We start from the raw sequence: 26308 nt of genomic DNA on the forward strand, positions 1-26308 counted from the left end.
AAACTGAAGGCATCGGTTTGGCAAGACAGTGTCTTTCCCTTTAAATGAGTGTCTTTAGATCCTCTTAATGTGCAAGCAGAGGGAGATGTTAAACAAGTTGGCTGGAGTTAGTAGAGTTCTGATTAAATAGACCTTCCGTAGACACTTTGTTGTTGGTGCGGGTGTCTTTTGGTGACCGAGGCAGGCATTTGGTCACAAAACTAAAAGCTGAAATGGCTGCTCATTCATTTTGATATTTGAGTAGGACCTCACGTTGCGTTGCGTAGAAAAGTTTTGCACTCCTCGGTGGGTATTCCCTTGACTTAAACTCCTTGTGATAGTAAAGAACCTTATTGTCATGGGTTTTCATTAGGCTTCTTAGATTTCTTCAGTGTACGTCAGCCTTACCCCCAGCTCAGCTGACTGTTAGAGCCTGTGGTGATGGTTACTCATCAGCATGAATCACTTAGAGTAGCTTTGCTTCCAGAGTTTGCATTTTCACATTTGGTACTGCTCAATACTTATAAAAAGTTCAGTTGAGATAGGTACATTTAGAAGCTGGCCATTCATTTCTCTAGTTTAGATTGGGGAGTTCTTAATGTGGCATTAAGGAACTGGCTTCGGGGTAGGGAGGCAGTCATATGCCCCCTGAGAATGTAGGCTAACTTTTGTATATGTCTGTACACTTACGCAACAGTTTTGATACCTTCTTCCTGTCCTTCCCTGCCCCTTCAGTTGATTCTCTTCTATCAAGTTCTGCCTTCGTAGGCAAGCTTTTCGCTGATAGATGCTGTATCAGCCTAATGAAATTCATGATCAATTTTTCAAGGAGGGTGTTTTTGAAGAAGTCATTTGCTCATTAAATGTCCTCCCTCCGAACATGTGAGAATCTCTCTCTAGTCTCGGGATAGGTGTGGGATACCAGTTGAATCCCTGTTTTGCTTTTGTTTCTAGGCCATTGTAAATTGTATGACAAAAAATGTTTTTCTATTAACATGGATTTCTAAACAGCTCACAGCCAAATTATGGTCCACTTTTAGGAAGTGCATAGGATAAAAATTTTAGTGTGTTTAACTTCACTTGTGCCTTCATCTTATTTTTCCTGCTCTTAATCCAGAGTTTCTCACTTTTTAAAAATAACCTTTTTACTGATTTCTATCACATTTTTATTTGCTACCTTGAATTATTTTTACCTGAAGTGTAAATAAACAAATGACACTTTTTCTTTGGTCCTCTGGAGTTATTGCTCTATTTCTTCACCAAATTCCTGTACTTCCAGGTCTTTTTTATAGTTATGTATGCCATTCCATTAACTTCCAAATGTTTATCTCTAGACTTGACTTCTCACATGTACTCCAGTCTTGTATTTTCGGGGTACCTTTAAGAAGTATCTTTAATATCAAGAGGTCTGTTTCTTCACAAATCAGATACTCTTGCAGTCATTTTTATCACAACTTTCCCTTCTCAGTCTAGAAACTTGATCATGTATTTTTCTTCATTTTCTAGATCAGTGTTATTATTACATTTCACAGTGACTTCCTTCGAAATGTCTATCATAGACATTCTATGTTCCTCATTCTTTTAGTCACCATTTGTTTCTACACTATTTGGCCCTACCTCTGTTTCCTTCCCACACTGGACCACCCACATAGTTAGCCTTCTCCCCCTGATCTTCCTGCTGCCTGCTTCAGTGAGCTCCCTTACCTGTTCAGAGGTTTCCAATGATAGTCCATTACTTACTGGCGTATCCCTAATTCTAACCATTTTACAATGTAGCTGAGTCATTAAATACAGTGAAAAAATGACTTTATAAGATTATCTACTTTGCAAACAGTCCTTGCTTTGAAGAGGCTACCATAGCATATCTATCAAAAGACTGGTGTGGTTAAATGCTCTCTGAGAAAATCTATATCAACAAGTTTTATGTAAAAGACTTTTAGAGCTTAGGTTTTAAAATAAGCACCCTTAGAAGATATAACTGAGATATTTTCACGAGACATTCGTCTCTTACTGTGGTACTGTACCCTGATTTAAAGCACAGTTTTTGCCTTATTGACAGTAGCACCTTCTTCAAAGTCATGATTTTTCTTTTAGAGTAGCAAAGACTTTGGCAAGAGTGTTTTCAGATTATCTGCTGCAGGATTACCAAACCCGTTATGGAATGGTCCACTTCTTACACTATTTAATGGCCTTACGGGGCAGAGTGGCCATCCTGCTGTCCCACTAAACCATACCATTATGCCGCACAAATCCCTTTTACTGCCCACCTGGGCATCATTTAGTGCAATGCAGCAGTAATTTAATGCCACCCTAGTGGCCTCAGAGAGTTACTGCTACACTGGCAGGAGAGCCTACATTTTTCCCTGGGAATGATTTATATATTGGGAGGAACTGGCTGACCTGCTATATAACTTTGTTGCACAGATTAAACCTTGGCATCATCTAGTGGGCCCTTACTGAGCAATTTCTCACACCCACGCTTGCCAAGAAGTATGTTAGAATGTGAGCAAACTTGCTATTCCTGCTTAGATAGTACAAATGCATGTGTATATGTGTGTTATAATATTCACTCCTGACCTTTTTACTTGTCTCATTTTAATGTATGTCTGTAAGATCCAAATTGTCTTTTATTTTATCCCTTCTTTCTTTCTTTTCTTTTCTTTTTATTCTTTTTTTGCTAAGGAAGATTTTCCCTGAACTAACATCTGCTGCCAATATTCCTCTTTTTATATGTGAGCTGCTGCCACAGCATGGCCACTAACAGATGAGTGGTATATGTCCGTGCCTGGGAACTGAACCCAGGCTTCTGAAGTGGAGCACGGCAAACTTAACTGACAGGCCACCAGGGCTGGCTCTATCCCTTCTTTCTTTGATAATAGTGGCATATAAGGTTTCTAGCATATTTATCCTCTTAAATGTTCTCAGGATTGACCCTAATTTTTTAGTTTCACACTTTAGGGAAGAGATGCTTTGTTCCTGATATACAACACTACAAGCTATTATAAACCATTCTATATTGGAGTTAGTGGAATGTTGTAAAATAGAAATAGGAAGCTGTTTTTCTCTTTTTCTTGGTAGATGATCGCATTACTCTTGGTTTTAAGATGCGATGTGAACAGATTATCTGAGGCCCTCACCAAATTTGAAAGATTTGGGGATTTTTAAAATCAGTATTTTTGTAAGGGTTAGCAGTGTAAACACCGAGAGTCCTTTTCAATGTATTAGTGCATCTAATGTGTGCTTAAAAAGACATGACCTTGTCAGAGGCATCTCTTTTGTAAGGTTATAATGATACAGTTATTTTTATCTGTATTGACTTCATTTTAATTCTCATTTCAGGCAGAAACTTTTAAAACGTTGTGCAGTAGGACCCAGTAGACCTCCCACAGCATCCCAGCCAGGGCTCAGCGCAGGACCATCATCGTCCTCGTCTTTACCACCTCCTGCTTCTTCTAAGCACAAAACAACAGAAAGACAGGAAAAGGGAGACAAGTTGCAAAAGAGACCCTTGATACCATTTCACCATAGGCCCTCCGTGGCCGAAGAGTTATGCATGGAACAAGACACAGCGGGACAGAAGCTAGGGTTGGCAGGGATAGACTCCTCCTTGGAGGTGTCTAGCAGTAGGAAGTATGATAAGCAAATGGCCGTGCCTTCCAGAAATACAAGCAAGCAAATGAATCTGAATCCTATGGATTCACCTCATTCCCCTATTTCCCCTCTGCCACCAACACTCAGCCCTCAGCCACGAGGTCAGGAAACGGAGAGTTTGGACCCACCATCTGTTCCTGTGAATCCAGCCCTCTATGGAAATGGGCTAGAACTCCAGCAATTGTCTACTCTGGATGACAGAACTGTCCTCGTAGGCCAAAGACTGCCTCTGATGGCAGAGGTCAGCGAGACAGCCTTATATTGTGGGATTAGGCCCTCGAACCCGGAGTCATCAGATAAGTGGTGGCATAGTTATCGTCTCCCACCCCTTGACGATGCTGAGTTCCGGCCTCCAGAGCTCCAGGGTGAGAGATGTGATGCCAAAATGGAGGTAAACTCAGAGAGCACTGCACTGCAAAGGTAAGGCAGCCCTCCCCCCACACCTGACCACCCGCCGAAAGGCCGGGGCCCCGGGCTCCTGGGCATCAGCCTTCCTCCTCATCTCTCCCTGCTCAACCTCCAGATCCAAAATGAAGGAGGATTTTCTTCACCATCCTGCACTCTGCATTTGGAAAGTGTTTCTTTCAGTCAAATGCTTTGTTCTTCGTGGGGTTCAATGCACATCATTATTTAAACATGCTGGCATAAAAAGGTTTCATTGTGGCATTTAGCACAGTAGTATTAATTTACTTTTGGCCTGCTGTTTCTTAATCAACGAATATGGCTTTCTGAGACTTTCCATCTTTCGGTCAGTGCCTTCTTGGTATGTTGACACTTTAAGGAGGCTTTGCCTGCATTCAGGCATGTATCATGTGTCTAGTAATAATACTTAATATTTATAGTGCTTGTGACCTACCGATTATTCTAAACAATTTACACAGATTATCTCATTTAATCTGTCTCACAACCACATTGGTACCGTAATTTCATAGCTGAGAAAGAAACTAGGATCATGCGGTTAGTAAATGACACTGATGCAGTTTGAACCTAGACAGTCTGTCCTCAGAGCCCATCTATGCTGTTAACTAGAATCCGTGGAATCAGAGACCAAAACATAGATTCTTGACAAAGGCTACTAAGTTTTATTTAATTGTGAATATCATCTCTGAAGAAATTCTCTGTATAGGTGAATTTTTATCTTAGCTTTTTAAGTTTGGTTTAAGCTTTACAAATGCTTTGTGTCATAAATGCTGCTCTTTTTTTCTAAACATCGAACTTTTTACTTTGTTTATTTTTTTTACCTATTTTTCAGGCAGTAGCTTGTACAGTGCATGTTTCCTCTTATATGCTGATATTGTTGACCTATGCTCCCTACTTATTTCTTTTTAAATTGTCATTTATTTTCCCTTTTAGACTCTTAGCACAACCTAACAAACGGTTTAAAATCTGGCAAGACAAGCAGCCGCAGATGCAGCCACTCCACTTCCTTGACCCATTGCCTCTATCACAACAACCTGGAGACAGTTTGGGAGAAGTCAATGACCCATATACCTTTGAGGATGGAGACATAAAATACATCTTCACAGCAAACAAGAAATGCAAACAAGGGACAGAGAAAGATTCCCTGAAAAAGAATAAGGTACCATTTAACATAGAGAGAGTCCAGCATATGGTGTGGGTTTCGATCTATGTCAGTACAACACGTGTGGGACGACTTTTTGAGGCAGAATGTTTGAGATAGTCTTGCCTGATTGCTCTGTCCCCATATTCATGCTCTTGGTACTATTGTATTGAACAGCATATTGTTCCTTTTTATGTCATGGCTCACCTTTGTTTAAAAGTCAGCTGAACATAAATGAAGCCTCATATTTCCAGGCTATAGCTTGTACAGTGCATGTTTCCTTTCATATGCTAATTCTTGTTGGCCTATGCTCCCTACTTATTTCTTTTTAATTATTACTCCAAAATACCCAAAATGTAAAGAAAAAATGTTGATAACAATATCTGCTGTTTATTGAGCGCTTCCTGTGTTTACTGTGCCAAGCGCTTTACCTATATATCTTTCTGAATTAATATCAACACTGCTCCTAGACTGTGTTAGTATTAATTCTACTGGTTTCATCGTCATAAAAATGAGTACTGGGGGTGTCTGCTGTCTTTACCCTTAAATTTTAAAACATTCTAAAATACTGGGCCATTTAAAGAGGTATTCTTGAGAATAGAGGAAAAAAGACAATTAAAAGAGGCCAGTATAGTTTAGGAGAATGCATCTTAGATTCCTTTACAGAGATCTATCTAGATCCAGAAAGCTTGAACCATAATTCAGCCTCCAAAATGATATTAAAGGCAGCTTTTAACACCGTGGCAGATCTATCATCAAATGCCACCAGTACCATTTAGACATAAAACGCTGATTGACTCAGAATACTTCAGAGGATTGAGGGGAAAGTGTGGGAGTTTTTGGTTCTGTTTCAATTCAGGGAAAAGGACATACCTTTTATTTCCTTTGGTTGCATAGACCATGGTTTATCATACTTGTGCTCATAACAAGTTCCATTCTACCCTCTAATTCTTTGTGTTCTCCCTCATATTCCACACTTTGGGTTGGTGTTCATGTGTTTTGTTTGGCTGAATTTATTACACAGTCAGAGGATGGATTTGGTACCAAGGATGTCACTACACCAGGTCATTCCACGCCGGTGCCTGATGGGAAAAATGCCATGTCTATTTTCAGTTCTGCTACTAAAACAGGTGTGTACAATGATTATTTGCCTCACTTGGATTGTTGCTAAAATAAAATGCGAGGGAGATGCTTCTCAATTTAAGATTATATTCTTATTGTGATAGCAATAATTTGATCTCATCCTTAATGTATTTTTCATAGTTCATTTTTCAGTTCCTTTCAAAACTGATAAACATATTTGGAAATAATTGTCTCTAAATTTAACTGAAAACATAGGGAAACAGTTCACAGGCAGGTCTTGCTCATTGAGATCCCTGTTCTCTCCTCATGCTGTCTCCTTTGATGAAGTTGCTCATTCTGTGTCTTTCTGCCTCCTTTCCCACAGATGTCCGGCAGGATAATGCTGCTGGCAGAGCTGGCTCCAGCAGCCTTACGCAGGTGACAGATTTGGCACCTTCCCTGCATGACTTAGACAACATCTTTGATAATTCTGATGACGACGAACTTGGGGTGAGTCTGCAATAGCTACACAAAGGGAAACGAAAACTTCCCTGAACCGGAGGACTTATGTCTGTTCCAGTAGTTATTTATAGTTTGGTCTCCTGAATTGAGGGCTCTTATTTCAGATTCTGAATGGTCTTCAGAAGCATTTATATACTTGGAAAGGATTCTAAAATTTATTAGTGTAGTCTGTAACATCCGTTGGGTTTTGTTTGCTGAGGGCTTTATTTCATTAGTGTTATTCCTGTTGTAAATATTAAAATCTTTCACATTTATTTAAAAAAAATCCTTCTAAATACCATGAGACTAATAGAAATGTATGATTGTGGTTCCTTTAGCTCAGATTTTAACGATAATACCCACATAAGGTTTGGTCCTCTATTAAGTCAGAGGTTAGTCTGCATTTTGAGAGGTATACAAATATGATCTATACTTTTTAGCATTATGGCATCATAGTAGGGAAATAGAATTTATGTGCATAGAAGTCAAATAATACAAAGCATCATATGATCAAAGTGACATAAGAATTATAATTTTGGGGGAGAACACTGAGCTGAGTCAGGAAGTTTGTGTCCTCGTCCTCCTCACCCACTCTGTACCTTTGGGCAAGTAGAAGTGCCTGTTATTTCTGGGGGACCTAGAGATGAGTGAGATGGGCCCTCTCTTCAAGGAAGGCAGTTTATTAGTTTATTTTTCTTTCATTTATGTACTTACCTTCCTCCCATCCGTCCATTTTATATATACTTGTTAATCATTTGATGATCAGTTCCTTCGTGGTAGGTACTCAAGGTTACAGATATTGTTAAATTTCCACCCTTATACTTGAAATACTCACAGATGTCATATAAATAAAGTTAAAAATAGGGGGCCGGCCCAGTGGCTCAGCAAAGTTCGCACGTTCCGCTTCTCGGCGGCCCGGAGTTCACCACTTTGGATCCCAGCTGCGGGCGTGGCACCACTTGGCAAAAGCCATGCTGTGGCAGGCATCCCACGTATAAAGTAGAGGAAGATGGGCATGGATGTTAGCTCAGGGCCAGTCTTCCTCAGCGAAAAGAGGAGGATTGGCAGTAGTTAGCTCAGTGCTAATCTTCCTCACCAAAAAAAAAAAAGAGTAGAGAAAAAAAAAAAAGTTAAAAATATACTTATTGCTGTGAGTGCAGTAATTGACCTGAATCTAAAGATGCTGGACGTTCAAGTACAAAGTGACCAGTGAGCAGTGTTTAAATTAAGGCTTGAAGGTTAAGTAGGAATCAGATTTCTAAAGCCCACTGTCACTTTAAAATAAAATGTGTCTAAATAACAGATATTATATACCATTAGTATTATAAGTACTTAGAAGATGATGAGATCATAATGGCCTCGAAGAATGGATTTGACTTTAAATGTGGCAAGACTGGGTTAGTGAGAATCGGGAGAGGGACGTTAGTTGGAGCCTGGTTAAGCAACAAGAATGGACTAGCTAGCTGAGCTCTGGGGGATAATGCTCAGGCCATCGGTCTGTTTTCTGGATGGTGGGTAAAGATTGATAGGGCTAGAAAGGTTTTTGGCCATGCTAAAGGCTTTGGACTTTGAACTCCACCAGAAATGTGTTACCCTGAAGGCTGCTAAGTGTGGAACTGACCTGGTAGAAGTGAGTGCTGTTTTTTATCAATCTGGTACGCAGAATCAGGAGTACTCTTTGGTAAATTTTGTTGGATTAAAACATGAAGACCTGAATTCAGGCAGTGGCTGCATGAAGGAAAAGGACAGGACAATGTGAAAAACTTTAGTAGAAGAAATGACAGGTTTCCTTACTGTTGATCCAGGCATTGGAGATCCTTTTTGAACTTGACTATCTGTGTGAAGCCAAGCATTATCTAGGATTGGTTTTAAAGATCCTGAGGGTTAGGGTAGATGCTTTGGTGGTGATGGTGGGAACAAAGTGTGAAAAGAAAAGGCATCAACAAGTAGAATGGGAGAAGTGAGAAAAGAAGCAAGCCTTGTGGAGTGGCCTGTGCTGTTCACAACCACCGTCCCTGGTGATCGTCATCTCTGCTCTGAGCCTTCCTACCTACTCTCTGCATGAGTATGAATGACTGTTGGGCTCAATGAAGACACGCTTACTTTGTTTTTGAATATATTTTTGATAATGTTAGCATGCAAGGGAGAGTTGGACATTTTTAATCTAATTTTCATTTCTCTGAAATGGTTTCTTCTTTACTTGGATTTCTAGCCTGGCATTTAATCAAGGGAACAGTTTACCTTAGAATCGTTTTGCTAATTCGTCTTACTAGTAACTGGAGTTGGGAGGCCATTGTCCAAGTTTTCATCCCAAATGTCTTTGAGATGAAATTTTACATATCGACTTCTGCATTTCAACTCTATGACATAAATACAAGGCCTTCTACTTGTGAGAATCTTTTTTTTTTTAATCTTTATCTTGCCACCAATTCACTTGAGTTCTTAAGGTAATCTTGCCTATTAAGGTACCTAATTTGTTTTGAATAACCAATCGAAGAAAAATCTCAATATATTTCAATCATTTTATGAGATAAGATTATTTTGTATGAAGATGAACAGTAACTGTGGAAATTGCAGCAGCAGATTTTTTTTTTATGGTGAAAAGTAAAAGAATAATAGTTTGGGAGGCCTTGAGATCATTTGTTTTAGCTACTTGCTTCCAAACACGAGGAAAGGCAGACTGATACCCAGTTACTACTTGGAGGCACCACCCTAATGGGATTATGATGTCCCTGGGACTACTTCTCTAATGAGCCGAGAGGGAAGATTTGTTAGGGTCTGCAAACTCTGCTTGGATGGCACAGTCTGCCCCCACTAGATCCGTGAAAAGGAGAGACACTCAATTACTCATACTTGATAAGTTGGTCGCCATCTCCTTTGTTTCACTGTCTGCTGTTATTTCTAGAAGCTGACCTGTAAACACTACGTAAGGAATTATCTTTCCTTTAAAATATAGGTGGGCATACACTGAGTAATAATTGACTACTGCCCTACTTATGTACAAATGTGTTACTCTGTTTTAATAATAATAATCTGTTCTAAGGCTGTATCACCTGCACTGCGCTCGTCCAAATTGCCTGCGGTTGGGACGGAAGACCGGCCTCTTGGGAAGGATGGAAGAGCTGCTGTTCCTTACCCACCAAGTAAGAAAAGGAATTGAGCTTTGCCGTACTACTTTCAACCTGCATAAAATGGTGTCACACTCAGTGGTGCCTTATCTGAGATTCCCCCTTTTTTTGCCTTCTAATAGAATACTAACTACGAATTAAAACTTATTATAAGGTGGTATTCCTAAGATGGCAGGCAGCTAAGAGAGCATCTTCATTTGAATTCCTTTTCCTTTTGTTTTCAAATTAAGAGTTAACTTTTAAGGTTAAAAACGTGTTTTAGATTTGGTTTTCTAATAGCCCTTTCCTAGTAGGATAAATACTGCACAGTGATTTTCAGAGCGATACTCCACTATAAAAGTTTGTGTAAAATGTGTCAATTTCCATACATTTAATTCACACGAGGATAATGACTGTTGGTTTTCTGTGGTCCTTTGTTCAATTCATACCAAAAGTTTTGTGTTTCCTTTTGGTTTTATTAATTATGCTGGCAAGAGGAGAAACTTTCTTTTTTTCTAGTTACCCTTTACCCTAAGAAACCACATTATTCTATAAGAGAAAAGAAAGTCAGGGTAGCTTCTGTGGATACTCTGAAACAGAAACATAATTCCATTGCAAATCATTCTTTAATACCTTCTCATTAACTTCAACTGGTAATGAGAACAAATTGAGGGGAAAAACCACCGTGTCACAGGGATGAGTCGAAAAGTTTTATGAACCTATAAATGTAGTGCTGATTTACTCCAATGTGGAAGTGTGAAGTATACAGAGATGGGATCTTGACAGCTTGAGTGGATCCATAGCTTTGTAAAATATGCAGAGCTTTCTCAAGCATGACATGTATGAAAATGAATAATGATGGCCAGCCAGTTGCTGTAGTTTTTTTAATTAAACAATTTTCTTTTTTTATTACTCTGCACTGCAGAATTTTACAAACATAGAACTCGCAGATTAAAAGAAACAGTATTAAAGTAGCTACATATGGAATAGGTCAGATGAATGAATTTTTTCCTTTGTATTGAATCAGTTAATCCTCTGCCCTTTTTGACATTAAGCGATACTTAGAGATATTAAATGTTAAAATGTCTGGTAACTCATCCAAGATTATTCACTCACAAACCGTCCTGCTAGTTAGTGTCATAGCCCAGTATGTATATGACGTACTCTCTTTCTCTCATTTTTATTCAAGGAATTGTTTCAAAAAGAAGCTACTCAAAATTTTATGATAAAGTACAGGTTATAAAAGTTAATGAATTTGAAGTATAGCAAAAATATTAGCATCAGGAAAATACAGATACACGAAAGTTAAGAGGATCTTTTTAATGTGTACAAAGTATGTATGTGTAAATGTGTGTGTGGTGTCATATACATAATATTTGCTCCTAAGACAAGGCAATGAAAATGCGGCAAGAAATGCTCATCTCTGCAGCAGCTTTCTTGTATGTTGAGGTGGAAAGACAGACATACTATAAAATTTAATGTCTAGAACAGCTCTATTCAGTAGAAATACAAGGTGAGCCATAAATGAAAGCCACATAGGTAATTTTGAGTTTTGTAATATTATATTAAAAAAGTAAAGAGAACCATGTGAAGTTAACTTCAATAATCTATTTTATTTAACTTAATGTATCCAAAATATTGTAATTTTTACATGTAATCAGTATAAAAAATATTGAGATATTTCACATTCTTCTTTTGTCCTCACTCTTCATAATCTGGTGTATGTTTTACACACACAACACATCTCAGTTTGGACGAGCCCCATTTTGAGTGCTCCACAGCCACGTGTGGCTAACGGATGCTGTGTTGGATAGCATAGGTCCAAACCCGTTCATTGGTGTATGTGATAATCAAGAAAGCAGCATGCCGTGACAACGAGGTTTAGTGTAGCATCAAGTCTGTGTTGAGGTAGTATTGTGTTATAATAATAAAAACGGAAGTGTTTTTCTTAGATTTTACTACTAACCAGTTGCTTATGAATTTTTGTCTTTGAAAGCATGTGATTTTGAAGCATGAGTCTTTGAGGAGGCCAAATGCAAAAATTGGGCATTTGAGTTGGCTTCATTTATTTATTCTGCAAGGGCACTTACTGTTTGCAAGGGACTCTGCTAGGTGCCCTGGGGCGAGGAGAATCTGGAGAGATTAGTGCTGATGCTTCTGTGGAAGGGCTTCAGTCCTGTGCGTGAATGCTTGAAGTCCAGGACAGGAGATGGTTGGTGTCCTTAAGGAGTCCCAGCTAAAATGCAGTGTGGATCTGGAAGGATGGGCAGGACATAAGTAAGTGGAGCATTGTAGGCAAGACACCTCAACTCCAGTCCATTCTGGTAGCTGTTCCCACCCTCACTTTAGCCATTTTTAGCAAGAAAATTAAACAGGCAAGCCGTGTTGTTCTGTTTTGGAGGACCAGAGTGTTTCTCTGGGTTTCTGTGTTCTTTCTGCATTACCTACTTTGAGTCCAATTCTCTTTATTTCATCTCAAAACTTCTTTGGGGTCATCTCTTTTCAGAAATTCCATGTAACTTCACAGCATTTCCATCTTTTTCCAGTCAGACCAAAATTGGGAGTGAGGACTGATTATTGCTGACTTCATCATTTACTGAATGTTTAGATGTACATGGCAAAGTGTTCACTTCTGTGCATAGATATCTCATTTAACTTGCACAAAAAAATGGGGTAGATACTATTCCCATTTTGCAGATGAGGAAATTGAAGCTAGAGGTTGAGTCTTCCTTAAAAATACAGTCATGCATCTCTTAACAACGGGGATACGTTCTGAGAAATGCGTTTTTAGGTGATTTCGTCATTGTGCGAACATCATAGAGGGCACTCACGCAAACCCAGAGATATAGCCTACTACGCACCTGGGCTGTATGTCCCAATCCTATGGCACCACCCTCGTACACGCGGTCTGTTATTGACTGAAACTTTGTTGTGTGGTGCATGACTATTTAATAATAGAAATGGTGAAGACCACTTTCTAAAGTGAATCTCTGGCAAGTGGAATCTCATTTCATCTGTACTTTTTTTGTGTTCTCTTTTACCTTTGATAAAATTATCAAGGAGGCTGAGGCTTTGAAAACTGAGATATGTAACTGTGTTAGGCAGCATCAAAGAAGTTGAGTAGCCCTAAGTGAAAAATGCCCCAGTACATTTCTTAGAGAAAATTTTAAAATTAATTTCATAAAATAATTTTTTGGTAAAATTTTGTACCATAGCCAGAATACTTGTCAGTGAAGGAATGGCTATGTTTAAATTCATTGTCATTTTAACTCAAAGAGAATTTATATAATTTCTTTATTTTCCAAATATCTACTGGGTGATTAAGATCTATAAAGTAATATGAATTTGAAGATTTTATGAAAGTCATAGTTTAAAATATTATACTTACAGATTAATTTTATGTTAAAGTTGACTAGTAGCTGCTCTTTGGCTTGGGAAAAGGAACGGGGCGAGAGGTTAAAGGTGATGGAAGTAGTTCAAGCGTAATCTAACTCTGTGTTAAGTCTTCAGCCTTGTTTTAAAGAAAACTTATTGATCTGGTTCCTGCTGCATTTGAAGACCTATTCTTCCACCACAGAATTTATGAACTGTCTAGTGTCTCTACTGGTTCTCTGGTAGTTTCTGGCTGGGCTGGGCTTGTCTCGTCTCCCTAGTTTTGTGACTTGTTACGTTCTGTAAGGGTACAGTAGTGTCAGAGCAAAACGGTGCCTTGAAGAACAGTTTGGGGGTTTAGATTTTCTTCTTTTTCTTTTTCTTTCTCTTAGCAGCGGCAGGTACCATTTTGTCTAATGCAGTCTCATGCAGAATCCTGTTACGGAAAATAAATAGAAGTGGATCTTCTCTAATGGGAGTGAGAGGTGGGATCCGAAACCCTGTCTATTGGCCTCTTCCTCCCCTTGTTTTACAGATAAGCACCTGAGGCCAAGAGAGGGCAAATTATTCAGGATGATATAGTTGTTTAACTAGGAAGTGTGGTGAAGGTCATCTGATCCAGAAGATCTCACCTGTCTTCTGGCTCCATATGGTGGAGGCTTTCCCCTCACCTCATAAACAAAGGAAAGAAAGAAAGCCTGGTGAGAATCACACATCCAGTCAAGCCTTCCCTTTTAGATGAAGGAACTGAGGTCCTGCGGGAGGAGGGGACCTGACCACAGCAGCACTGTGCGAGGAGCACCTGGATTGTGGAACCTAGGCCACTGTGCCTGCTTCATACGGCTCTGCCAGGGCAGGGCATGGTGCAGTTACTCTTTATTAATTACTCATTCAGAGCTAGAAGTCATAGCTTAGGCTCTTCAGTGATTACTACTTGCCTATTTAAATGTTGAAATTGCTAGAAAGAGCAATATGATTGGAAAATGGGATATCAGGTACCATTCCAAATCTCTGATTTAAACTTGTGGCTCCAAATTTGTAAGTAAATTTGCTGTATGGGACACCCCCTGGTGGCCAGATTTCACAACCACAACCTGCATTTCATTACATATACCCCTTCTTTAAGAGTCAGTGCCTTAATGAGCTGCTGTTAATGATGGTTAACCTTGGGTATAGAAAAATGATTTTTTTAAAAAGGGGTTGAGAATCACTGTTCTAAGTATTTCTTTTTTTTTTTTTTTTGAGGAAGATTAACCTTGAGCTAACTACTGCCAATCTTCCTCTTTTTGCTGAGAAAGACTGGCCCTGAGCTAACATCCATGCCCATCTTCCTCTACTTTATACGTGGAACGCCTACCACAGCATGGCTTTTGCCAAGTGGTGCCATGTCCGCACCCGGGATCCGAACCAGCGAACCCCGGGCCACCGAGAAGCGGAATGTGCGCACTTAACTGCTGCGCCACTGCCAACCTTCTTATTTGGTTTATTTTTTCCTTTTTGTCCCCAAAGCCCCATGGTACATAGTTGTATATTTTTAGTTGTGGGTCCTTCCGGTTGTGGCATGTGGGATGCCACCTCAGCATGGCTTGATGAGTGATGCCATGTCCGCACCCAGGATCCGAACTGGCGAAACCCTGGGCCCCCGAAGCAGAGTGTGCAAAACTTAACCACTCAGCCTTGAGGCCGGCCCCCTAAGTATTTCTTAAAGGTACTTTTTTCCCCCAGTTGATTTTCAATGACTTGACTTTTGGTCCTAGGTAGGACTGTTATTCCTAACTATGAAGTTTCATTTTAATGTCAGTTTGGAAAGAAGATGGGAACTGTTTCCCCAAAGAGTAGCGAGTGTAGTGGATTTATCAAACTAGCTGAGTAATCCTGCTACACATAAACCACTCTTCTCGCTCTAAGCCATTTTTATTTTCTGTGCTGTAAGTGACTGACTGGTTTTCCATGTAAAATTTGCTATGTAGCACTTGTTCTGCAATTCTGGAATATTTTGTACGTACTTGTCAGCGGGGATAGAACTTTAATAAAGTGGTTACTCCATGTGATTGCTTCTCGCTTCTACTTAGTTCGTCTCTTTCGACTTTTCAGGGAATCAATTGTTGGAAGAAAAATGTATGTTATGTAGGCTTTGTTCACCTAATTAACGTGAAGCCAAATCATAAGGCATTAAGAGGATCGTGATAAAGTTCCAGAAAAGGATACTTTTCTGCTGATGGCCTTCTTCTTAGAGACTTCCTTTATTAATATTCTATTGTGTAACTGATATGACCATTCAGTTAGCTTTATATCTGATGCCAAATTGGGTGCCTGGCTATGAACTGGGATTTTTTTAGAAGTCGTGCCTATTAAAAGAAATGGTTTGTTTTTGTTTTTGTTTCTGTTTTTTTCCTTTTTCTTCTTTTCTTTTTTTAGCAGTTGCAGACCTGCAAAGGATGTTCCCCACTCCTCCTTCTTTGGAACAGCACCCTGCATTTTCTCCTGTGATGAATTATAAAGATGGAATCAGTTCAGAGACAGTGACAGCATTAGGCATGATGGAGAGCCCTATGGTCAGTATGGTTTCAACACAGCTCACAGAATTCAAAATGGAAGTGGAAGACGGATTAGGAAGTCCTAAGCCTGAGGAAATAAAGGTAGTTGCCAATATATTAATTTTAACAAGGCAGAGTGGTTTTGAAGCAGATTCATATACATCTTCTTTAAAATAGCATTATTTATATGCCATCTATGCTAAGTTTGTAAGAATCCTCTGAATTGGATCATGAGGTACATCACTTGGTGTATTAATTAATAGTGTCTTTTGATTAATTTGAAATCTGGCATTAGCACTTTTCTAGTGATCAGATGAGAGAAATACTGGATTAGAATCATTCTTGATACTATTGCAGTGTGTCCTAAGTCATTTACCGGCATTACCACTGACCCCACTTTGTTGTCATAGGACTTTTCATACGTGCACAAAGTTCCAACTTTTCAACCTTTTGTGGGATCCTCCATGTTTGCTCCACTGAAGATGTTGCCGAGCCAATGCCTGCTACCTCTGAAGATACCTGATGCCTGTCTGTTTCGGCCTTCGTGGGCAATCCCTCCCAAAATTGAACAACTGCCCATGCCACCTGCAGCCACTTTCATTAGAGATGGCTACAAGTATGTGCGGGATTGGGGCAAGTTTCTTGCCACAGTTAATGTGATTTTTGTCTTAACTAAATATTTATTAAAAACAATGACAGTAGCATATCATTTAATACTTCCTTTATTGGCCATTCACGTTTGTGTGCACATTATTTTGTGTTGAAAGTGTGCATTATTTTCTAAACTAAATTAAGGTCATTTGTATAGAGAACTATGGTGTTCATGCTCATTCAGTGTCAAACCGGTGTCTACCACAGAATCCAGCACTAGACTGGAATTGGTAATATTTTTTGAGTGGTGGTGGTAAGTACTTTGTTTTATATAAATTAGTTATTTCAAATGTGTTTACTAAGGCACTTTAAAATGAAGCATTAGCATAGATAATTTTTCTGTTACTGACCTCATGTCGTATAAGAAAGCAGCAACAGAGTGGTGATATGATATGAAGGAAGGAAAAGGAGGTGTTTATCATAGCTTGGACATATTTCATAGTGTCCAAAATATAGCGCTTACATTAACAACATAGAATCAGTTTCCGCTATGATTAATAATTTCTTAATCAAATACTTTAAATGTTATAAAATAGAGAGCCACAAACTCAAATTTCTGTCAGGACCCAGGTAAGCCATGTGTGGATGAAATGGACTGAGTCAAGCAGCAGACTTGGCGTCACTGATTCTCAGTGTCATTGTGAGGGACAGCAGGAGTGAGCAGGGTCTGTGAGGAACTGTGGAGAGTACGCCCTGTTTAAACGGACCTTTGCTCTTTGATTTCAGCAAGTTGTTCAGGCAGGAATGTGGGAGACTGGAGATCTGGATTTTTATGTAAATTTCCTTTTTAAAAATGTGGACAGTTGGTTCAAAGTTACCATTTATGAGCCAATAAGAACAAATTTGTGGTCCAGATCCAGTCTGTGGGCTACTTATTTGTGACCTCATGAAAAACTACCTTGATAAGATCAACTATAATGTCTTAAACAGATTTTGTGCTCATGTATATAAAGTCAGTCTCAGAATGAAAAACCGTGACAGAGAAGTAGTGTAAAGAACCCTAGCCTTGAGAAGGCTCAGCTGTAGTGTCATAGGACTCAAGTTCTGCCTTTTGTGTTTATTCTATGTTTGACCTTAAAGGACCATTTTACCTGAGTCTTCCCTTCTTTAAAATGGGATAATCCTGCCCCACTTCCCACACAAAAACTTTGAAAGTCCTCAGCAATGAATGGTTGTAGTACTGTGGAAATAACAACTCCCCAGCAGTAAGGAAGAGTTGCTCAGGAATACTGCGATGCGCGCGCCTGGCCTGTTTGCTGCTGCTGTGCTCAGTCGCACTCCAGCTTGTTTCACAGAGACTGGGACTGTGCAGCTGGAGCGGCTAGCACACCGCGTGCAGACAGTGCAGCGGCTTCAAGAACCCCTCCCACGGTGTCATCTTTTACACACGCAGGCTCCTCGAAAGAGTGACATGCAGCTCTTTGCTATATGATATTTTAAATAATCAATATTTAGGTCATCGTTTACATCTGTTGAATCTACCATTTGCCATTCCCGAGATTCTTGGTGTTCTCAACTAGAACTGTGAACAGACCTTCTGCAGTGAAGGAAGTGTTTTGTATCTGCGCCTTCTGATATGGCCCCACTGCCCTCATGTTGTAGTTGTGTGCCACTTGAAGTGTGGCTAGTTGAGATCAAGACTGGATTTTTAGTTTTATTTAAATTAATCTAAATTTAGCACATGGGTTAGTGGCTACTTTATTGGCCAGCACAGTTCTAGACTATGTGAAATCCTCCTGCTGTGGTCTCCGTCCCCTGGGGGCCCGCTTGTCACACTCAGCACACCAGCATTCACTCGCTTGATGTCTGTCATATTTGCCATGAGCTAACTTTTCTTCCTCCTTTTCACTGTTGAACATCCAGCATCTATCTTAGGGTTGGTACTCAATTCATTTTTACTGAATGGTAAAAATGAGCTTACTGTACAAGATAAACCATTCTTACTACCTAGGGAGCAATTTAATATTTAGGTTTTCAGTTAGTAGTCATAGTTCCTTTTCTGATCTGAACTGCATAATTTTAGGGTTTTCTTGAGGAGGAAAATTTGAATGGAGTCCGCTTAGAGTAAAGATCATTATTATACACTTATTATTTGGGTCTCTGAGATAGCAGTGATTGCTGATCGAGGTTTCTGGGTCATTTTTTATCTGTACTCAAGATAACACTGTGCCTCAGATTTAAAATTTCTTTACGGGACCTGATTTGGATTTTCTGGCTGGTAGTTTAGGCATAGCTAATTAAAAATCACAAGAAAATTATTTGAAGAGTCATTACTTTATGACATTCTTTTTTCACTTTTAAGTGAATGAATTGTAAATTTATTGGAGGAACATTGGTTTAAGCACAGTATTAATGGATTTCAAAAGAATATTAAGCATTTAAAAGACTTCTTTTGATAGCTTCTAATTGGAAAGAATGGTCTCAGTGCTGTTTTACATGTGCATCTAAGAATGTATATCAAGAGAAGTTTTTACAATAATAAGGCAGTAGAACGTTGTAGACACTCTTTTGTCTTCTATGTGGCTATTCCAAAAAGAAGTCACTGCTTATGAGAAGGTAGCTAACACAGTGTGATCGGTCTCTGGGACCTAAAAATAATGGTGCTACAGGTAATGCAGAGCATATTGAAAAATAAAGAATGAACTAGAATTTCCTACACCCCACAAAAGTTAGAAGTTTGGAAGCTGTGATCTGATATGTGTACTTCTGTGCAACCGCCTAATGAATACTAAGGCCTCTTAGCAGCATATGTAATATTTGTATTAAGTGTAGTGTAGCACCGGCCAGTGGGTTTTCCTGAAATGGAATTCCCTCATGTTCACTCATTACTATAAAAATGCAAGCCTAGATAGGACTGCATTTTGAAAATTGGAAAAATATTAAATTTTCATGTGCATTTCATTATAACTAGTTTAGAACCATATATAGATTATAGCCTCAGAGAACAAGTACACTGGCAGACTTTCAATTTCAAAAAATGACAAAAATGTAATTGCAAATTGGATGGAAATTTCATCCTCTGGTCTTCTAGCTAATTTAGCATCTGAACTCATGTGTTAAAGTTCCATTTAGTAGTTATAGTTTTTCAAAATTACATTGACCAAACCCAGCATCATATTTTTTTGTAAAAATAGTAAAAGTTCCCTGCAAAGATTAAGATGAGGATTGCTTAAATGTGGAATAAGTAGAAGGAAAATGCTATATTGAATTATTCTTCATACCTTGCTTCTTGCTTTTCTATATACTGCACTGACTCTTTTGCATCCTTTTTCTTTTTTTAAAGAGAAAATTGAATATACCTAGTGATAGCACGCATATATGATAAGAAATGCACAGGCCAGGTTGGGGTGCTTATGAGTGTATTCCAGCATCTGTGACGTGCTCCTGTTCTCACTTGGTGCTGTTTGTTGCAGTAACGTGCCTAGTGTCGGGAGCCTCGCAGATCCAGACTATTTGAACACACCACAGATGAACACACCAGTGACGTTGAACAGCGCTGCCCCAGCCAGCAACAGTGGAGCAGGAGTTTTGCCATCTCCAGCAACCCCTCGCTTCTCTGTTCCCACACCACGAACCCCCAGGACCCCAAGAACTCCCAGAGGTGGGGGCACTGCCAGTGGTCAGGGGTCTGTTAAATATGACAGCACCGATCAGGGGTCACCAGCCTCTACCCCCTCTACCACGCGGCCCCTTAACTCTGTGGAGCCTGCTACCATGCAGCCCATTCCCGAAGCCCACAGTCTCTATGTCACCCTGATTCTCTCCGATTCAGTGATGAACATCTTTAAAGACAGAAACTTTGACAGCTGTTGCATCTGTGCCTGCAACATGAACATCAAAGGGGCGGACGTCGGGCTTTACATCCCCGATTCTTCCAATGAGGACCAGTACCGCTGCACCTGTGGGTTTAGTGCCATTATGAATCGCAAACTGGGCTACAACTCAGGACTCTTCCTGGAAGATGAGTTGGATATTTTTGGGAAAAATTCTGATATTGGTCAGGCTGCGGAGAGGCGCTTAATGATGTGTCAGACCACTTTCCTTCCTCAGATGGAGGGAGCCAGAAAGTCCCAGGAGCCACCTATAAGCCTTCTCCTCCTCCTCCAGAATCAACATACACAACCTTTTGCTTCACTGAGTTTCCTGGACTATATTTCCTCTAATAGTCGCCAAACTCTTCCCTGTGTAAGCTGGAGTTATGATCGGGTACAAGCAGATAATAATGATTACTGGACGGAATGCTTTAATGCCTTGGAGCAGGGCCGGCAGTATGTGGATAATCCCACGGGTGGAAAAGTGGATGAAGCTCTGGTGAGAAGTGCCACTGTGCACTCTTGGCCTCATAGCAATGGTAGGTTTCCCAGAATTCAGATTTACTTTGAAAAGTGATAACTTACAAACTGCCTTTACTTTGTTATATGACACGATTTTAAATTTCATTTCTTAGAAAAGACAGCACCGGGGCCGGCCCCGTGGCTGAGTGGTTAAGTTTGCGTGCTCCGCTTCAGCGGCCCAGGGTTTTGCTGGTTCGGATCCTGGGCGCGGACCTAGCACCACTCATCAAGCCATGCTGAGATGGCGTCCCACATAGCAGAACTGGAAGGACCTGCAACCAGAATATACAACTATGTACTGGGGGGTTTTGGGGAGAGGACGAAAAAGAAAATGATTGGCAACAGATGTTAGCTCAGGTGCCAATCTTTAAAAAACATTTTTTTTTAAAAGACAGAGCTAAAGTGAGGACTATGTTGATTTCATCCTAAATTTATAGACTGGGGAAATGTTTTATATTGAAACACCTTTGGAGAAGAGTGATTATTTTGTGAAAATTTCCTCTTGTATTCATATTGGAAAGCTTGACTGCTGAATATCAAAGTCGTCATGAGTATACGCACTGATAATTTGCCCACCCGTTCATGTTTAAATCCACCCATTCTTGGGGCCGGCCCGGTAGTGCAGCGGTTAAGTGCGCACATTCAGCTTTGGCCGCCCGGGGTTCGCTGGTTCAGATCCCAGGTGCAACATGGCACCGCTTGGCAAGCCATGCTGTGGTAGGCGTCTCACATATAAACTAGAGGAAGATGGGCACGCATGTTAGCTCAGGGCCAGTCTTCCTCAGCGAAAAGAGGAGGACTGGCAGCAGATGTTAGCTCAGGGCTAATCGTCCTCAAAAAACAATACCTACCCGTTCTTGTAGATCAAGTTTCTATGATGCTTCTTCCATGAAGCCTTCTACCTATTTACAGAGTAGTTTCTCCTTCCTCTTGTTTCCCAGTATTTTGTGTCTTTTGTAACAATGATTACATTTTACTTTGTGTTGTAGTTACTGGGGTGTGTCTCTGGCTCTTCTGTTATTAAAAGCTCCAGTGGACAAACATTTTTGGAGTTGAGCTCTGAGAGTGTCAAGCAACTTGCTGTTCCCTTCCCTTCTTTATTCACTGTCTATCTATACTGTGATGCATTCTGGGGAATAAAGTGGTGGCTGAAGGAGACAAGGTATCTGCCCTCAGGGACTTTCTAATCTATTCTGGAAAATGGACATTCATCAAATAATTACACAAATAAGAATATTGTTATAAGCCATTGTAAGTGATGAAAACATGGGTTAGGGGAGCTACCCTAGGCTGGAGGTCAGGGAAGACTTCCTTGAAGAAATAGTAACATCTGAGATCTCAACGATGAGTACAAACTCACTGGATAAAGAGGGTAGGAAGCAAGGAACTGTGTCGCAGGCAGGAGTGGCAAGTCTGAAGGCCCAGAGTTGTACAGAGCTTGGGGCCTTCAGACAACTGAAAGGTGCTTAGAGACCAGCAGGGGCTAGAATCCCAAGATCCTTTTGAGATGTGCTGGGCATTGGGTCTTCATCCAAACAGCCCAGACAGATCATTAATGGGTTTATGAAGAGGCATTGACATCAGATTTGTATGGTTAAAAAAGAAAAAAATGTACTCTGACCATAATGTGGGCTGTGGATTAGAAAATGGCAGGAATGGATTTGGGGAGGCTAGGAGTTATTGCAGGAGATCAATTAAGAAACAGTGGCTTGGCTTGATGTCCTGGCAAAGAAGCAGAAACGTTCAAGACATGTTTAGGAAGTATTACTGCAGGACTTGGTAATGGGTTGAATTATGGGGGTCGGGGAAAGTGAGATGTTAAGGAAAACACACAGGTTTGTGACTTGTATACCCAGACAGACAATGGTGTCGTTCAAAGATAGGTATACTGGAGGAAGACCAAGTCTGTGGAGAAAGTTCGTAAGTTGAGTTTTGGAAATTTTAAAGATTCCTTTTGAGATATCCAGGTAGAGATGTCCGGTAGACACTTGAGTCTTCCTGGGCCTGGAGCTCAGGGGAAAGGGAGTAGTTGTCATGTAGGTGGTAACTCCAGTAGGGGCACAGAGGAGGAGGAGAAAAGTATAGAATGAGAAGAGTGCCTGGGGCAGAGCTTTGCTGAATTCTGCCCTGTAAGCAAGTCTCAAGAAAGAGAGAGTGGTCAACAAGCATTAAAATGCAGCTGAGCTTGTAAGATAAGGATTAAGCATGTCTTTTGACCTAGCAAGCAGTTTCTGTAGAGTGGTGAGAACAGAGGCTGGGCTGGAGGGCTTACATGAATGAAACATGGACACTGTTTCTGAACAACTCTGTCTTGTAGAGGAGAAGGTTATACAAGCTTCTTAAATATAGTTTGAAATCTGGAATAATAAAAGTGTGTCTAGAGGACAGAGGTCAGTGGAGTAGGGAATGACAGGCGTTTTCTGAGTAGGCCAAGCAAGAGACGTCTTGAAGGTGGAGACTCCTAAGGAAGTATTTAAGGGTTATACTCATTTTTATAAGTGCTTAGGTTTCAGCACAGTGCCTTTTACTTAGCAGGCCTTAATTAATGTCTGCTGGATGAATTTATGAATTAAGAAAAGAGCAGTCTTTCTCCTAAAGAAATGTGGGTGATTATCTTGTGGTTCCTTTTACCAGATAGTGGCCTTCAGACAGAAAAACAGTCTGTGTGGGTGGATCAGTGGGGTCATCTTTGGATAGGAAGAACAGCACATTTTATTTTGCAGGGGAGGCGTGGGTTCCAAATTCAGATGCTGAAAAGTACCAGACAGATAATATAAATGAATGATGCAAAATGATTGCAAAAAGCAATGCCCTAAATTGTCTCCTTTCGCAACACACTTTCTATTTTGTCTGCCCAGGAATAGAGTTCACAAAGAATTATGTCTGCTTTTATTTTCCTCTAACCTATGGTTCTCTTGGTCTGTCATTTTCCTGCTTTTCACAGAGCCATGGGGACAAGAAGTTCTTTACTTTTGTCTTTACCATAAGGAAAAATGAAGCACAGGCTTGAAGATGAGAGCAGTTAAGACTGCTTCAGTCTCAGGGGCCCTGGAGCAGGGGCCCTGGGGAACTGTCTGAAGAGGACAGCTGCTCCTCAGCTCCAGCAAGTGGTGGTCAGGCAGCACTATGGGTCTCAGCCCCAGGGTTGCCACGTTTTTCAAGAAAAGCTGGAAATCCAGATTTGTATAGGAAATTTCCTGGAGAGATTTGTTCCAGAATTTAAAAAAAATAACTCTGTGGGCCACTAGTTTACAGTCTGGGTTTGATTTAGGGACCCATCCAACAATGTCTCAAGAACCTTTAAGTGCCCCGTGTTTCAGATTTAGTTGGGAGACCTCCGATTTCCGTTCACGCCCCTTTCCTCAGCAGCCAGAGAAGTAAGAGCGTGGAAAGCTCCTCAGGAACCCACTGCTTTTGATTCACAGCTGATCGCCTCGAACTTAGCTAGCTCTTTGTTCGGTTCTTTTTGAGAATTTGGTGAGCATCATGGACCTTCCCCCCTGGGAAAAAATACCATATGTTCATGCATGCATGCACAGTTTTGCATAGAGTTTCAGAGGTTTTTCAGATTCTAGGTTAAGAAGCCCTCCTGTAAGCTACTTGTTCTGAAACTGTGAATCCCCTCCCTCCTTCTGTATGCAGACAGCTTTCAGTCCTGTTGCTGCTTCTGCCATGTTTTCATGTGCCTCTGCCTGCGTGGAACTGTCTTTCTCTGTGCGTTTTGTGAAAATACTTTACATTAAGAACATTTTTATAAGTTTTTTAAAACTTCTATTTAAGTTCCTTTTTCCCACTCATCATATAATCCAACATTGATATTTGTAAATAGAAGTCATACAATAATTAAGAAACTTTTGCAGCTTTCTTTTCTTATGAACAGCCTTGGAAATAGGGTTGTTTTTTTTGTTTTGTTTTTTGAGGAAGATTAGCCCTGAACTAACTACTGCTAATCCTCCTCTTTTTGCTGAGGAGGACTGGCCCTGAGCTAACATCCATGCCCATCTTCCTCCACTTTTATACGTGGGACACCTACCACAGCATGGCTTTTGCCAAGCGGTGCCATGTCCGCACCCGGGGAACCCTGGGCCGCTGAGAAGCGGAACGTGCGAACTTAACCTGTGTACCACCGGGCCGGCCCCATGGAAATGGGTTTGAATGATTTTAAAAGGTCAGACCTATCCATCTTTCCACTTTTAAGCAATTCTACAGTTTTAACTTCTATTATAGAGAGTAACTTATTTCCCCTTTTATTATTTCCAATGATAAATTATAAATTTTCTTCACTTTAAAAGAAGAATATTTTTTCTTCTTGATCTTAAGTATTTTAGAATCTACCAAAAATGGAATCTACTGCCGATAATGTCTTTGTCATGGACTATATAACTGAGGTCCAAAATGATGGCCAGAGAGAGGAGAGTGCCAGTTCCCCTCTAAGATTTCTGTTCTTTTTCATTTCATTCCGTTTCTGTTCCAGTGCTCGACATCAGCATGCTGTCCTCCCAAGACGTAGTCCGCATGCTGCTGTCCCTGCAGCCCTTTCTCCAAGACGCCATCCAGAAGAAGCGCACAGGCAGGACCTGGGAGAATATCCAGCATGTGCAGGGACCGCTCACCTGGCAGCAGTTCCACAAGATGGCAGGCCGGGGAACCTATGGTACAATCTTTGCCCTCTTTGAATGCCTTCTGATTTTTGCTCCCTGAAAAACAGCTTTAGTTACTACCTTGCTTCACTGACAAAACAGAATCTTTTTCTTTGTGACTAGAAGTTTTATAATCTCTTTCTTTTCCTACAGTCAGTTTTGGAGTTAAGTGTTCTAAACATCCTTGGCATAAACAAGATCAGTGAAGAAAATAACCCTAAATAGAATATTTAAGTTCTCCTCATCTTGCCAGTCTCACTACATTGTCGCTGGGTATACTCCTGAACTAGTTCTTTCAGCTTCTTTGTAGTCAGGATTGTAATGCTTATCTTAAAGGAAATGACCTAGTGTTGCTTGGAAAACTAACTTTAACTCATTCTAGTCTGCCCTCTGATCTTATTGAACCTTTGTAAGCATGTTTTGACTCTCATCAAGGGCCATGTAATTAGGAGATTTGAAGAATACTTTTAAGAGTATCAGGTCAACCTACAATGAAATTTCTGATGCCAGAGTTAAGAAGAATGCACCGGGAACTTCTAAATTGTCCAGGTTGTGGGAAACAGGCTCTCTCCCACCTTCTAAAGTGTAACGTTGTTTTAGGTTCAGAAGAATCTCCAGAGCCGTTGCCCATCCCCACTCTGTTGGTGGGCTATGACAAGGACTTCCTCACCATCTCGCCCTTCTCCTTGCCGTTTTGGGAGAGGCTGCTGTTGGACCCGTATGGGGGCCACCGTGATGTTGCCTATATCGTGGTGTGTCCAGAAAATGAGGCCTTGCTCGAAGGAGCCAAAACTTTCTTCAGGGACTTGAGCGCTGTATATGAGGTGAGAAAGAGATGAAAATCATTTTTATGATAGAGGTTCGTAGGTTGTTTCTAGTTATGACTAAATTTTAAAGAGAAAATATCTTAAAA

The 26308-nt window shown here is 40.4% G+C and overlaps 1 protein-coding gene across 5 annotated transcripts in view; it reads left to right on the plus strand.

The window, feature by feature from the left end:
- The window catches only part of MED13L (mediator complex subunit 13L), a 277333-nt gene that overhangs the window by 224208 nt on the left and 26817 nt on the right, over positions 1 to 26308 (plus strand). For 3 of the 5 annotated variants that reach the window (XM_070627182.1, XM_070627184.1, XM_070627185.1), the window contains 10 exons: positions 3319 to 4050; positions 4984 to 5209; positions 6216 to 6321; positions 6639 to 6763; positions 9798 to 9897; positions 15652 to 15872; positions 16181 to 16386; positions 19835 to 20772; positions 25230 to 25409; positions 25996 to 26219. In XM_070627182.1, coding sequence (XP_070483283.1) covers positions 3319 to 4050; positions 4984 to 5209; positions 6216 to 6321; positions 6639 to 6763; positions 9798 to 9897; positions 15652 to 15872; positions 16181 to 16386; positions 19835 to 20772; positions 25230 to 25409; positions 25996 to 26219 — 3058 coding nt within the window. The remainder of the gene's footprint in view (positions 1 to 3318; positions 4051 to 4983; positions 5210 to 6215; positions 6322 to 6638; positions 6764 to 9797; positions 9898 to 15651; positions 15873 to 16180; positions 16387 to 19834; positions 20773 to 25229; positions 25410 to 25995; positions 26220 to 26308) is intronic. The other 2 variants (XM_070627183.1, XM_070627186.1) reach the window with 1 other exon arrangement.

The sequence above is a fragment of the Equus przewalskii genome, chromosome 7 (assembly GCF_037783145.1).
Source record: "Equus przewalskii isolate Varuska chromosome 7, EquPr2, whole genome shotgun sequence".
In the NCBI taxonomy this organism is placed as follows: Eukaryota; Metazoa; Chordata; class Mammalia; order Perissodactyla; family Equidae; genus Equus; species Equus przewalskii.